At 39.4% G+C, this 13,860-nt stretch overlaps 1 protein-coding gene across 3 annotated transcripts; it reads left to right on the top strand.

Moving 5' to 3' along the window:
* Positions 1–601: 601 nt before the first annotated feature.
* RNF2 (ring finger protein 2) lies at positions 602–13,798 on the top strand. 3 transcript variants are annotated; one of them, XM_026853605.1, is made up of 7 exons: positions 602–607; positions 6,128–6,216; positions 6,584–6,744; positions 7,942–8,157; positions 8,978–9,250; positions 10,351–10,522; positions 11,416–13,798. In XM_026853605.1, the coding sequence occupies exons 2-7, from the start codon at positions 6,130–6,132 to the stop codon at positions 11,515–11,517; spliced, it is 1,011 nt and encodes a 336-aa protein (XP_026709406.1). In that variant the 5' UTR covers positions 602–607; positions 6,128–6,129; the 3' UTR covers positions 11,518–13,798. The 3 variants fall into 3 exon arrangements, with proteins under 3 accessions (XP_026709406.1, XP_026709405.1, XP_026709403.1); XM_026853604.1 differs by lacking the exon at positions 602–607 and adding an exon at positions 2,523–2,541; XM_026853602.1 differs by lacking the exon at positions 602–607 and having other exon boundaries at positions 6,007–6,216.
* The last annotated feature ends 62 nt before the right edge of the window (positions 13,799–13,860 follow it).

Genomic DNA, 13,860 nt, shown 5'->3' with positions numbered 1-13,860 from the left:
CCCCTTTTGAGATCGGTATATAATTACAGTGAGTGCAATATAAACTTATTGAGAGATAATCTGAGGGGTGGTGACAATATGAGTAAACAGGAGAGGAACAGGAGGCACAGACAAATGCAGTGACATACTTGTTCAGGATCAGTGAGCAGTTAATTTCAGAGCTGGGAACAAAATGATCTCCAGGCCAGAACCTGATTGAGCTGTCTTCCAGGGATTTTGAGATCGAGAGATGAAAAAAACTTCAGAAAAGAGTGAATACTAAAAGTAGTAGATTGTAATCTAGTACTAGATTACAACTGGATGTAGAGCAATCTGAGCTGCCAGTGAACTGCAGTGAAGATTAATTCCTTCAAAAAGTGTCTATTCAGAAATTTTTTTTTTTTCCAATTAAGCTCTTAAACAGAAAGTAAAAGCATAAATACTTAAATTTTAGAATGCTTTAATTGAATAAATTGAAACAAATGGTTGAATTGAATGCTTTGTCAAAACATGCATCCTAAGTTACAGTATCAGAGAGAGTAAAACCTAAAACTCTAATCCTATTAAGCTTCCAAGTAACTTCACTATGATACCTGTTTTTAAAAGAACTAATCCTTTGGAAAAAAAAGTCAGAGTGGTTGAAAGTACCGTTGAACTTGGCATACCAAATAGCGGTCTAAAGTCTAGTCTAAATATTTACCTTTTAAAACTTGGAACAAAAATCAGTTGATTTCTAAGGATTTAATACTGCGTAAAAATGTGTGTATTAATATTTTTAAAGAGCCTGATGCATTTTTTTTTTTTTTTCCTCAAAAGTGTTTTTTCTTGAGTATCAGAGATCAGTACATGTTTTTTGAGTTAAATAGCAGCTGGTATGGTTATGGCCACACCTGAGCTGGGTGTTTGGGTTATCTCTTCCAGCTGCTTAGTACCATTCCACCCTTACTCTGGTCTCGAAGTGTGCTGACACAACCACTCCTGCAGTTGCTTTTTAGCCTTTGCCTGGGCTAAAATAGGCACTGTAAAGCATTTCTGAGAAAATTCATCATGTGTTGGATCTCTGATGGCATCCAGTAGAAAGTCCCTCCTCCCTGGTTAAAGTAGGACCACCATCAGGGTTAGTTCTAAGCTAGAGCTAAGGAAACTTTAAATTTTCACAAGTGACAAATTTTGAGAATTAAGACTAAGGAGCGATTATACATTGGTGAATCTATCGGTAGTAGAACTCTGAAAAGGTAAAGTAGGGAAGAGCAGGAGCAGTGATGTGGTTGCTGCTGAGCTCCTGCATTGGCTGCCTTGTAGCCAGGAGAGCCTGCCTGCCTGCAGCTCTGAGCCCTCTGAAGTGTACTTGTTGTGATTTGGATTTTTATTTTTACTGGACAGTTTCAGGAATAGGATACCCAAATGCCCAACCTACTGTGACTCATTACTACATTTGAGCAAATAATTAAATGTATTTCAGTATAAGCTTGTAAAGTGGCTGTGGTGTGTGACAAGTGCGGATGTTGCTCTGCTGGAGGTTTTTTCTAAGCTTTTTGGAAGGACTCTCTAGCATGAATTCCCCAGTCAGTAATCAGGCAGGAGATCAGAGAGGCTTTCCTGATGGGGTCTCTCATGCTGTTATTTTTCCTGTAACTGTTTGCCTGTTTTCCAGCATTTGAGGAACAAGGCTTATTTTGTTGTTGCATTTTTAAACCTCAGCCATTTGTCTTCAAATTTGTTTTGGAAAATAGTCTACAGATGGGTGAGCTCAAAGAGCAGGATTGCATAAGGAAATCAGGCTTAAATAGCAAGTCTTTCAAATGAGATGGTGCACTGCTTTTTGCTGAAGCCGGTAGGCTCATCTCCCAGCTATAGTTAGGGAGCTATTCAGCTTGTGGGTAAAGTTTGGTTATATAAAGTTGATCAAATGTTTTCAAAGCTCCTTAAGAACAGCACAGGTGGGTTTTGTTTGCTTTTGTTTCTAATGCTCTGGCAATGTGGAGAACTGAGAAACATCCTGGATACAAAGAAATAAAAATGTATACATTCTGATGATCTTTAGTTATCTCCCTGCTTCATCTTCTGGTCTTGTATAAAAGACAGAAAGCAACTAGGCAAGTTTAAAGAGTAAATATGGGCTTTTATCCCTTTTTTCAGATGCTGTTTGGAAATGGGGAGTGACAGGGAATCAAACCTGAAGAGATTTATAACATTTCTGGTTCTCAGATATGGAATATCTTCTTTTGGTTGTGTCAGTCAGTGCTTGCTTTGATAGTGGCAGATGTGTGTACTCTGTAATTAGGAAGTCTGTGCTTGAGTTTTACTGTGTTTGAAGACTGAGTCAGTCTGAAGGATTGCAGGTGTCCTTATATTGGTTAGGGTTTGTTGTTTTTTCTGTAACTGACAAGAGTGGCCCTCTGGCTATAGCATAAATCACAGCAACTAGCACTTCTCAGTGGCTCCAAGAGAAAGATGTTTGATCTGCCTTCAGGAACGAGGCTTCTCCCCTTCATACTGTCCTGGTGTCATGTGACTGCTTGCTTTCTTCTTCTATCTGGAGGGTATAGACAAGTCATAAAGGTAAGAAATGCTTAAAAAGTATGAAGTTGTGGTGTGTTAGAAGTTTTTTCAAAAACTTAATGATAAAAAAAGGCTTAGAGGGGGTATCTGACTTCACATTGTTCCTAATGCTAGCACATGTGCCCTGTGAAGAAGAGATCCCATCGTCATTTATAAAGTGGAAAAGATCTGAAACATTGAATAGTTGAAAACTTAAGTAGATATTGTTGTGAAGAAATCTGCTTCATATTTTGAGTCAGAAAAATGATCACGAGAACATTGTTATGTAAGGCTTTTTTTTTTTTTAGATGCTGAAAGGGATGCAGAGGAGTAGTGAACTATGTCAGTGAAGATCCAACTGATCTTAAGAATGTGAGATTTCAGTGGAATAAATTTTCAGACTGAAGAATAAATGTGAGGTTTTATATTTATTCTGTATCTTCTCTCCCCTTGCCAGTAGTAGTTAAAAAGTCTGTTGTACCTTCTGTCTAGAAACTTTATATTTTTCACTCTGAACAAAGTGTCAACAACAGAAGAAATTCTCTTTGGCTCATGAAAGACTTTTCCTAATTTTGTAGCTTTAGAAAGGATCAGCTAGTCTGGCCTGCATCATCCTTGATTTCTTTTAGCAGATGTCTGCTTCAGATCATAGCAGTGGACTGTCCTAAAGGAAAACTGAACTAAGGAGTATTCTTGTATTATTGTTGCAGGCTGTGAATGTCTTAGCACTGTCAGAACAGCTAGAAAAAGCCCTTCTGTTGGATTCACCTTCATGTTGGAGAAGGAGACCTGGAGATGGTCTGTCCACTGCAATTTGGCTCCATAGGCAGCACAAGAATCAGAGAATGGTGGGGTCCAGTCCTGTCTTGCTCATTAGGGTTTTTTCTACTGGAGATAAACAGCTTAAACGACACCTGAAAATGAACTAAGCAGTGCTGTTTGGGATGTGCTTTGAAAATGACTGCCCATAAAGAGTGCTTGCTACTTAAAATAGATTTTGGTGTAACTGCCCGACTATTTGCTGTTAAACCTGAGAGCAAGGGGCCAGTGCAGTCTCCTCCTGGGTGGTTGTAGTGCTTGACTTGAGATTCAGCTAACTGTAGACGTTTTTCCTACCTCCGTTCACCAGGTGAATGGTGAAGATCAGTCATTGATGAGAACATCTAAAGACTTGGTTAACTGGTTATGATTTTGAGACTGCTAGTTGACACTTGTTGGCTATGTCGTGGTCAGTGCAATTTTAGATCAGAATGCCTCTCTTGGTTATGGAGTTTGATCTTTGATACTGGTGCCAGCTGTTGATGTTGCTGTTAAATTTCAGCAGTGTGAAGAAAGGTAATCCAATCTGATGTCCAACAGTGTCATAAGGAAGTCAGGCCTCATTCAGGTGCTTTTTTTCAGGCCCAGTATAGGTCTGGAAATTGTAGGGGAACAGGGAAGAAGCTAAGGAGGCTTATTATTGATCATCAGACAGATTAAAAACTCTATACAGTGTAATGTGATTTTTTTTTTATTTTATTTTTTTTTAAATTTTTGAGGCAGGGGCCTTTTTGGCATGTTTGAATTGACCATGTTTCCACTGATTTCAACTTTGTACGTACCAGAGGCAGAGGAGGTGTTTGCTAGCAATGGACTGTGTGGATCCCTCCAGCTTTCAGCTAGCTTTAAGGCCAGTGATTTTCCTCTTAAAATTTGAAAGAGCTGTCACTGCAGACCTTAGGGTGAGAATGAAGCACTCAGCATCTCAGATTAGAAGCCTTTAGAATAAAGCTGGTCAGTTATTTATCGTGACACTTGGACTGTGTCTTCTGCAGTGTAGCCTTGGGCTTGTAGAGCTCTGGAGAGCTGCTGTTCTGTGTTAGCAAGTGTAAGCATGCAAGTTTCAGCAAGATATTACTTTTGCCTGGGATGATCTCTTTACTGTGGGGCTGCTTAGATGACCTCTTTACTATGATGGAGCTGTCTACTGTTGGGAGCAGGCTTCTGTTAAGAGAGGCTGGATTTACTGGGATTTAGTTGTCTTAATCTGCTGCAGTTTGACTGTATGCTTCAGCAGATTTTGGGAAGGGTGTGAATGATTAGCAGCTTCACGAATTTCAGTAGTTGGAATGGTGGTTAATTAAATGTGTCAGCTTTAAAAGAACTCAGGAATAGTATCGAGTGCAGATGCAGAATAGTAATGCTGGGCCTCTGTTAGAGCAACCGACTACAACACGTAACAAAAATCCTTACGTGGAAGGACTTGACTTTTTGTATGCTTGGAATTACCTTAAATGATAGTAGAAATTAGAAATTATAATGTACTTGGTAGATACCAGTAGAATCTGCATTTGGCTGCTGATTTGAAGGATCTGGAAATACAAACCTAGATTTAAAAAAAAAGCAATAGAAGGAAGGGCAAAAGCACTTCTGCTTTTTCCCTAGTAGAAATGCAATCTTGTCTCTTACATGGTTACATTTAGTTTTTTAAACATACCAACAGTCTGGGATAAGTTTTCCTTCAAGGCAGGCAGTTTTGGAGAGATGAGGATTGCCCCCTTATCCCCACTGTAAAAATATTTTCTGTTTAGAAACATCTTTTTCTTCTGTTGTTTTGACCTTTCTTTTACATGTCTGCAGTGACCACAAGTGGTAATTTTACCTCATCATCTTGTACAATAATCCCAGAATTTTCATGGGAAAGCATTACAGTTTCTCTGTGTGATCTTTTTGAGTGTTTTAATTACATTTTGGGGTTTTTTTTGTGTGGTTTTTTTTTTTTTTTTTTAGGTGATGCGTGCCTTTTGCCTGTAAGCAAACCCTGCAGCAGTGATTGTGGTGTGTGTCTGTGAGTGCAGTTATTTCTAGCCCTGACCATTTCCAAGAGTGCCTGTCTACCAATACTGTTAACAACAAATGAGCAAAACCCTGATAATGTGTGTATGATTTGGGTTTCTGAAACTTAAAAACTTCTGACTTCCTCCCCCAAGTCATTGGAGGTGTGCCTTCACTGACCAAGATTGCACAGGAAAACTGAATTGAAATTATCCGATGACTAGGTTTTACTTGACCTTCCAGTATTCTCTAAACTTCTGATTGGAAACCCCTAGTGACATATTTTCAGGAGGAGAAAGAAAGGCATTATAGTGTGCTTCCAGTGAACACGTTTAGCTAGTTTTCTGTGTGCATGCATAATTTTGACCTTCCACTTGGTTAGGAAGTAGACCTTCATTGACCCGAATGCATGTTTGTAAGTGGATGTTTTATGAATGTTTTCTGCATCAGGTGTCATTTGCAGCCTTCACACCACACAGCTGAAATTTTATGGCCTTCAGGTCTTATGTCGCTTTTGTTTGACAGCCTTAATTGATTTTTGCAAAGTGTTCATGGCTGACTGACTTCCTCATTTATTTTCTGGAGTGGCACAGAGCATGGGATTATCTGTGTGTAGCATAGTGAAGCCTGGTACGTGGCTGAGCGAGTGTAGCCCCTGGGCTGCTGCGCTGGTGGCCCAGAGCCCACTGTGTCTGTGTGGCCGCAGGCATGGCGCGCTCGCCGCGGGAGAGGCAGCAGGTGCCTGCAGCCAGAGGTACACCAGTGTGCAACTTGCATCTCTTTGTCTTCCCAGCCATGTCTCAAGCTGTCCAGACGAATGGGACACAACCTTTAAGCAAAACATGGGAGCTTAGCTTGTATGAATTGCAAAGAACACCTCAGGTAATTAATATGTGCTAAAGAGCTGGTCTTCATGGCAGGGCTTTTATTTAATACTTTGTAGAACTTGAAGCTTGATGTTTAAGATTTGATTATTCCTGTAGGAGTATTAACTGTCTAAAGGACAGAATCTTTAAAAAAAAATCCTCCAAAAACAAAGCCTCTCTCATATTTAGAAAAAATATAATTTTTTATCTGTATTTCTTTTTTCCTTTCCTTAGCAGCATGGGTGTGTATGCTTGATGTGGTTCTATATGTGTCTTGTTTTATCTTTTTATTGTGTTTCTCTTTAAAAGAATAGTAAAACACGCAGTCTCCGTGAGCAAGTTACTAAATTCAATTAGAGAATGTTTACTTTATTTTACGCTAGGAAGCAATCACCGATGGCTTGGAAATAGTGGTGTCACCCAGGAGCCTACACAGTGAGCTAATGTGTCCCATCTGTTTGGATATGTTAAAAAACACCATGACGACAAAAGAATGTTTGCATCGCTTCTGTGCTGACTGTATCATTACAGCCCTCAGGAGTGGGTATGTAAATATTAGTACAGGGAAAAGGGATTTCACTTAAGATGAAAATGTGATCAAGGAAATCCTTTAAGTCCCGGGTGTCGATGTGGAACAGTTACACACTTGTGCACTGCAAGTTTCTGAATGTGTAGCACACCTTTCATATTTCAGTTTTTTTCATCATAGGAAAAATCATCCCATAACTTGGTTTCTTGTAGGGAGTTGAAAACCCCTCCCCTCCCCTCTTCATCTTCCCTTCCCTTGCCTGGCTTGGCCTTCCCTTCCCTCCTGTTCCTCATCCTCTTCTCTGCCTCTTCTTTTTTTTTTTTTTTTAAATACAAAAATATACTACATTAATTACAAAAATGAGTCTCATAGCCCTTACTCTTCCTAATAATAGATTGCAAATTATGTGGCATTTCAGCAATGGTCCGGCTTCCAACCTTCACTACTGAAACAACCTATGCAAATATTTTTTCTTGTATGCTTCAGTTACGAGTTCATATTTTCCTAAAAGCAATAGAATTCTGAGGTAACCAACATCAACTAAGTCAGTGATACATCTATTTCCAATAATGGCAATTACCTGGGTTCAGTGGTCACACTTAATTTGCTCTATCTGTGTAAATTCTGATGAGTAATTAGCAAAAATACATTAGAGGGAAACAAGAAAACCATCAGGAGTAAAGACACCAGTATTCAGCTATTGAGGCCTCTTCATCTTACAGGAAAAAAAATTTGTGAACCTGACATTTCAGTTAAATGAGGACAAAATGGTAGGTAGGACAAGAGTTTTACTTTTCCCAGTAATTAGTGCTTGAACTATAGAGTAGTTTCCTTAACCTTTGTTTTGTCCCATGAGTTCTAGAAAGACTGTGTCTTAATATAATTTCCATCAGACATGCATTTTTTTCTAGGTGAAAATCCAGCCAGGGAGAAGAACCATTTTGCAGAGTGGAACTTTTGAACTTTTCAGTCTAAATACAGTTTGCTTAAACATACTTTAAAAAAAAAAATAAAAGCAGGGAGATGTATGTTTGGGGTTTTTCTATAAATATCTGGAACTACCTGAGCTGTCAAAAGATAGAAGCCCCATGCCAGATTTACTAGAAATATTAAGACTTAGTGAGCACTTTGGCTAAGAATTGAGGCATTAGGGCAGAGTGGTGTTACTGTCAGAGAGTTAGTACTGTTTTCTCCCTTCTTGTTCATGTTCAGCAACAAAGAATGTCCCACGTGTCGTAAAAAGCTAGTTTCGAAAAGATCACTGAGACCAGATCCCAATTTTGATGCTCTCATCAGTAAAATTTATCCAAGCCGAGATGAATATGAAGCTCATCAGGAGAGAGTTCTAGCAAGAATCAGCAAGCACAATAACCAGCAAGCTCTGAGTCACAGCATTGAGGAGGGATTAAAGATTCAGGCTATGAACAGGTATGTAATCCACGTAATTTGTCCGCATGTAACCTTGTTTGCCCTAACACTAAAAATACAATGTCTGTCCTCACTCCCTGCATAGCTTGAGATTCCTCTTCTCTCTGCTGAAGTCTGCCAAAATAATTTTTAATCTTTGGCAAAACAATTTTTAACCATTTGTCCACTAATAGAAACCTTTGTATTGCTCCTTGCAACTTCTGTGGCAGCCTGGTGTAGACAACAGATTTCAGCCTAGCTTTACCAAATTATGGCTGTCATGTCTTAGATAACAAACTGTAATGAATTCTGTACCACTGTATTGCCATTACATGCAAAGAAATGCACATAATGCTAGAACTTAGGTTTTCACTGTGACTTAATTCACAAGGCTGGAATAGATGGTGTTTACACAGTAGTGAAATGCTAGGTGTGCATTTAAATGTAAGAGCGCCATCTGGGAAGGAGGCCCCAAACTTTGTTGTGGTGATTTGTATTCCTAATCACACGTGGATTTATATTTAGATGAAAATAATGATCTGAAATTGCCTGAAAAATAAAAATAACTATATGACTTAAATTATCTTGAACTATGTCTAAAAGGTGTTTGGGGGATAGGAAAAAATCCAGTCTTGTCTTTGAATATCTCCTTTATAAGAAATAATTAATTTTAAAACCCTCTTTAAATATCTCTGAAATGTTTAGTGCTTGTGTGTGCATATGTCTAACATCCGGCACAGCAGACACCAGGAGAGGGAGGAGTTGTACATGCACTGTGGACCTCTATGTTGGGTGAATTCTGAATGTGGATTAGCATGTGTTTCTACTTATTTCTGATCAGGCTACAGAGGGGCAAGAAACAACAGATTGAGAATGGCAGTGGAGCAGAAGATAATGGTGACAGTTCACACTGTAGCAATGCCTCAACACACAGCAATCAGGAAGCAGGGCCTAGCAATAAGAGGACCAAAACATCAGATGATTCTGGGCTAGAACTGGACAATAACAACACAACTGTGTCAATAGACCCCGTAATGGATGGTGCTAGTGAAATTGAATTAGTCTTCAGGCCTCATCCAACCCTCATGGAGAACGATGACAGTGCACAGACAAGGTAAATGTCTTCCTTTCCATGAATTCTGATGATGTTTTCTGGTGGTTTTGTTCTCTATCGTTCCTTGGAACTTTTAAAAATCAATTTAAATACTTTGGTCATACCACATCCTGTTTAATCATGTGCACTCTTTCCCTCTTTCCATTGCAAGTCAGGTAGATGTGTTAAGCCTTTGATCACAAATAAAGATGTTTTCAAGGCTTTCTAGCATTGCAGTTCACAGTAGGTACTAAGATGATGGTATAGTATCAGCCCCTTTCTACTTATTATGAGGTTCTTTAGGAATAAAAAAACCTTGTGTAAGTGTCGGCAGTTTTCAGAGCGGCTTTGTGTCGGCGAGATTTGTAGGCTGGAAGCTTTTCTTGGCTTTTTTTTTTTCATGATCCAGTCCAAGCACAGACTGCAAATTTTGGATCACAGCAATGAGCAGTCTCGTGGAGTTTCCTCAGATCTCTTCCTGGCTTTCTCTCCTGGTGAGACATCTCTTTATAGTGCCTATAAATATATCATAAGCTTCCGCCAGCTTTTCTTTTTGGTTTGGAATTGCAAGGGACTTCTGGACGTTGTTCTGAACAGTGAAGAGAAAGCTAAGCTTCCGGGAGAGGCTTCTGCAGCATTTGTGTCAGCCTTTAATTCTTGCATGAAGAATTGAAGTGAGAACAGATAGTGAGACAATAGGGTAGAGTAACTTTAATGAGGTGCAGTGTGTTGCGTGTGTAGCTCTTGCACCTTATGGCTTTCTGTCCAGGCCCTCCAGGCTGTATCTACGCTCCAAAGATTTTAGCAGTCATGAGCAGTTCTCAGAACTTTTTGACAACCTGTTACTAGGTTTTTCATTTTGAGCAGATGAGAGGGAAGTGTTGTCTTCTCTACAAAGAACAGGAGGGCCTGTGGGAGAAGTGTCAAAAAGGTATAAGGGTGCTTTGGAACAGTGTAATTTGGTGAGCTGCTTGCCTGTCTTGGCTGAAAACAATATTCTTGTTTGGGAACTGTCTTTAAAGGCCTTTCAGACTTGAAGCTGAGTATTTGGGATGTTCCAATGCCTTTTCCCATACATGCAACTCAGATGTCTTTGATTATCTTTGTGGTTGTTGTCACAGATACATCAAGACCTCGGGCAACGCCACCGTTGATCACTTGTCCAAGTACCTGGCTGTGAGATTGGCTTTGGAGGAGCTTCGTAGCAAAGGAGAATCAAACCAGATGAACCTCGACACGGCCAGTGAGAAGCAGTATACCATTTACATTGCTACTGCCAATGGGCAGTTCACTGTAAGTAGAACTTCTGTCCAAGAGTAAAACTGAGCATTAATACATCTTTGATACAGATCTGATTAAAATCCACTCAGCTGGACTTTCCTGAGTTGACTTTAGGGTAAAATGCATAGCACCAGGTAGTTTATTTAGAAGCAGACCAATTGCTTTATAGGAAAACATATACATCAAAAGCTTCATTAGTAGAAAAGGAGGCACATAAATTACTTGGGAAAATCCAGTGATGCCAGCAACTACGAGCTGACTTACAGTTAAAATGGAAGAGGAACAACATTACTTCGTCTGAGAATCTTATTTCAAGAGCAGATAGCTCTAGCACCAGGAAGTGTCTGCTGTAAGGTGGCATTTGTCCACTCCCGTGTAGGCTTCTCATCCTCTCCTAGGGAAGAATTCCCCCACTCGGCTGCTGGCTTCAGAATATATGGATACAACAGCAAGGCAATACCGCAGTTAGATTGAACTCTGAGCCTGCTCTTACACGTGGGTACTTATCTGACTAAAATAAGTAAGTCTTCTGGTTAAGAGACAGGCAGATGCTTAGCAAGAGACAGCTTTCACCCATGACTGCAGATGGTCCCTTAGACAAAAGCAGAGATGCTTCTGGTGTAAATACACATCTGCTCCCTCTGTTTGCAGATTAAAACTCAAGTTCACTTAATTTATTACTATATTTACTTTGCCAAAGTGGTTTTTGGTGCCATTTTTGTGACATGAGTTCAGCCCAGCTTGCATTGTTGCTTTTTGAGGCCGACTGGTTATTCAGTATCTTCTTCTACATCAGTGACTTCTTTTAAGTCAGCTCCTCTGATTTCAGTAGTTTTCTGTTGCTACAGTACTACCTGTGCAAGCCATCAGGTTTCTTTAATTTCTGTTTTGGTGTTCCCTTCTAGGTACTGAATGGGTCCTTTTCCTTGGAACTGGTCAGTGAGAAGTACTGGAAAGTGAACAAACCCATGGAACTGTACTATGCACCAACAAAGGAACATAAATAAGCTTTTCTGGAAAACTGGAATGGGACTAACTCTTTTTATAGCTATGACTTCTTTAATATTACAAGAAGGCACCACCATTATCTTCATGAACAATACATGTAATGCCTTCAGGCTCTCTCAGTATACTTATTAATATGATTAGACAGTATTTTGGGTTGTATTTAATTTAGTCTTTGTTTTGGGTTTTTGGATTTTCCCTAGGAGACTAAATGACCTTCTCCAGTGCATTCCAGTGTTTGACATGCTTTTTTGTTCCTAATGCATGATAACTGAACGAGTGTTCCAGTTTGGAATGTCTTAATTTTGTCCAGGTAAATCTGGATTTCTAATACATTTGACACAGTTATAGTAGCCTCTGTGAAGTATTGAGCATTGGATGGCTAAGTAAGTCTATTCAATAGTAACATATGCCAAGGAATGTGTTAAATGTTGTACTTTGCTAATGGTTATCCATATAAAAGAATGGTAGAGAATTGATTTCTGATAGTCTTGCAGCTAGAGGTAATCTGATTCCCTAGAAAAAGATTTATTAGTCATTTTCTTGTGAACAAATAGAGCTGTAGCAAGAAAACTGACACTTTAAAACCTTGCTGTTTTAAACAGTGTTTTAACTCAGTGTAAGGTGATTCATGAGATTTGGTTTGCTTTTTAACAAGTATTTTGGACAAAAAAAACCCCAAACAACCCAAACCTGTAACTCTCCTTCATGTAGAAGATGCCAATCCCGATGCACACTGCAGCTTCCTGTCTGGCCCTGCTGCAGTGTTACCCTGCCCTCATGAGATCCACTGGAGAAAATCTTCCCCAAGTTTTACAGCCCTGCTCTGTTCCCTACAATAACAGATTCTTGCAGCGAATGTATTGGAATCTTCTGTAAAGAATATTTTAAAGCAAATCCCCGAAATTCCACCTCACAGACATAATGTAACATGGAAATGCTTTGCTTTATGGAATTGGTGCTACCCCAGCTGTGAGCTTATCTGGGCTTCAGTTTGAGTAGGGAGGACTTCAACCGTAAGCTGCTTGAAGATTATATTATTAAATTTTTTTCCTCTTTTTTTTTTTTTTTCCCATAGCTTTAACAAATGTGGCTTAGCACTTTTGAAGACAATTTTAGTACTTGACAAAGTTTACCATTTAGTGTCTTAAATATAGGTTCAAGTTTTAAAACTTGGCAGTAGGCTGTTGTGTGAAGTCCAGTAGCTGCTGTTCATTTGCATGTTAAACTCCTCTTCCCTCGCTCTGGACCTTGCTGTCACTTAATGGGGGTTGCTCTACCTCTTGGCATTGTGTCTGAAGGGAAACGATATGACCGCCAGATTCCCTTTGCTCTAAGACTTGCTGATGAAGCCTTTACCCTGTTGCACCTGGAGCTAGAAGCAAAAAAAAAATGTGGCGGATACGTGAGAAGTGACATCCTCTAAACTGTATGGTATTGATTGCTGTCTTGCCTGTAGTCAGACTGGTTTGGGCACGTGGTACGCAGGTATTCAGGCGCTCGGGGATTCTCTTAGGAAGGAAGGAGCCCTCCCTCGCTTCCGTCTTTCAAGCCTAGCACTTGTAAATACGTGTCCATTCCAAATCAGCTTTATCCTGATGTGAAAACTCCACAGGCTTCTTTAGGTAACTTAATTATTTTATCTTACTGGAAAGACTTGGGTTTTTTGTGCCATGAAATGGAAGCTTTCAGGCCCCGGAACACAGAGGGGGCAGTTTTTAAAGAAATAACATTATTCATTACTTTCTGGTGAAACATTGCGTTGTATAGACTAGTAGTGCATGTCCACTAAATATAATCTGGGGGGTGGAGGAGCTGTGATTATAAATGCTTTAAAATTTAAGGAGAAACTTCTAGATTAGTTGCAGCATACCTTCCCATTGTGATAGCTAAGGTAATGTCCAGTCCCTTAAGCAAGAGAGGTGTTTGTGAAGCTGAGCAGTCTGTCTAGGAGCTGTCTGTCACTTTGTCCCCAGTTCTTTAAAAAGCGTGGGAGAATGTGAAGCTTTTATTTTCATGTTGTAGTGAATTTACTGAATATTTATGTTCTTTAAGTACTATATATATAATGTAGTTGTTTTATTAAACCATTGATTGCACTGTGACTCTTTAGTGCTATAAACTATTTTATTTTCAAAATTACTTTACTCTTCCACCTTTTAAAGCCATGCTATTTTTAAAGTACGTAACGTGTTAGGTACGGGTAAGTCTGATAGCTCTGGTATCAAATTAAAGTCACACTGAAATTCTCAAATTGACAATAAAAGCAAAAATGTTAACAACCTCTTGGAAATTCCAGTGCTGTTTCCTCTTACGATTCATCAGAGAAACCCTTCAGCCAGTTT

Source organism: Athene cunicularia (genome assembly GCF_003259725.1).
Source record: "Athene cunicularia isolate RWA chromosome 8 unlocalized genomic scaffold, athCun1 chr8_part1, whole genome shotgun sequence".
NCBI classification, from domain to species: Eukaryota; Metazoa; Chordata; class Aves; order Strigiformes; family Strigidae; genus Athene; species Athene cunicularia.
The sequence above is the reverse complement of the archived record's forward strand: the minus strand, read 5'-3'. Positions and strand labels throughout refer to the sequence as shown.

Bases quoted from the DNA above. Each gene is read 5' to 3' on its own strand.
- RNF2 (XM_026853602.1), top strand. From the start codon at position 6,043: ATGGCGCGCTCGCCGCGGGAGAGGCAGCAGGTGCCTGCAGCCAGAGGT. The intron at 6,217-6,583 runs GTAATTAATATG...ATTTTACGCTAG, and splicing joins AATTGCAAAGAACACCTCAG to GAAGCAATCACCGATGGCTT. The intron at 10,523-11,415 runs GTAAGTAGAACT...GTTCCCTTCTAG, and splicing joins CTGCCAATGGGCAGTTCACT to GTACTGAATGGGTCCTTTTC.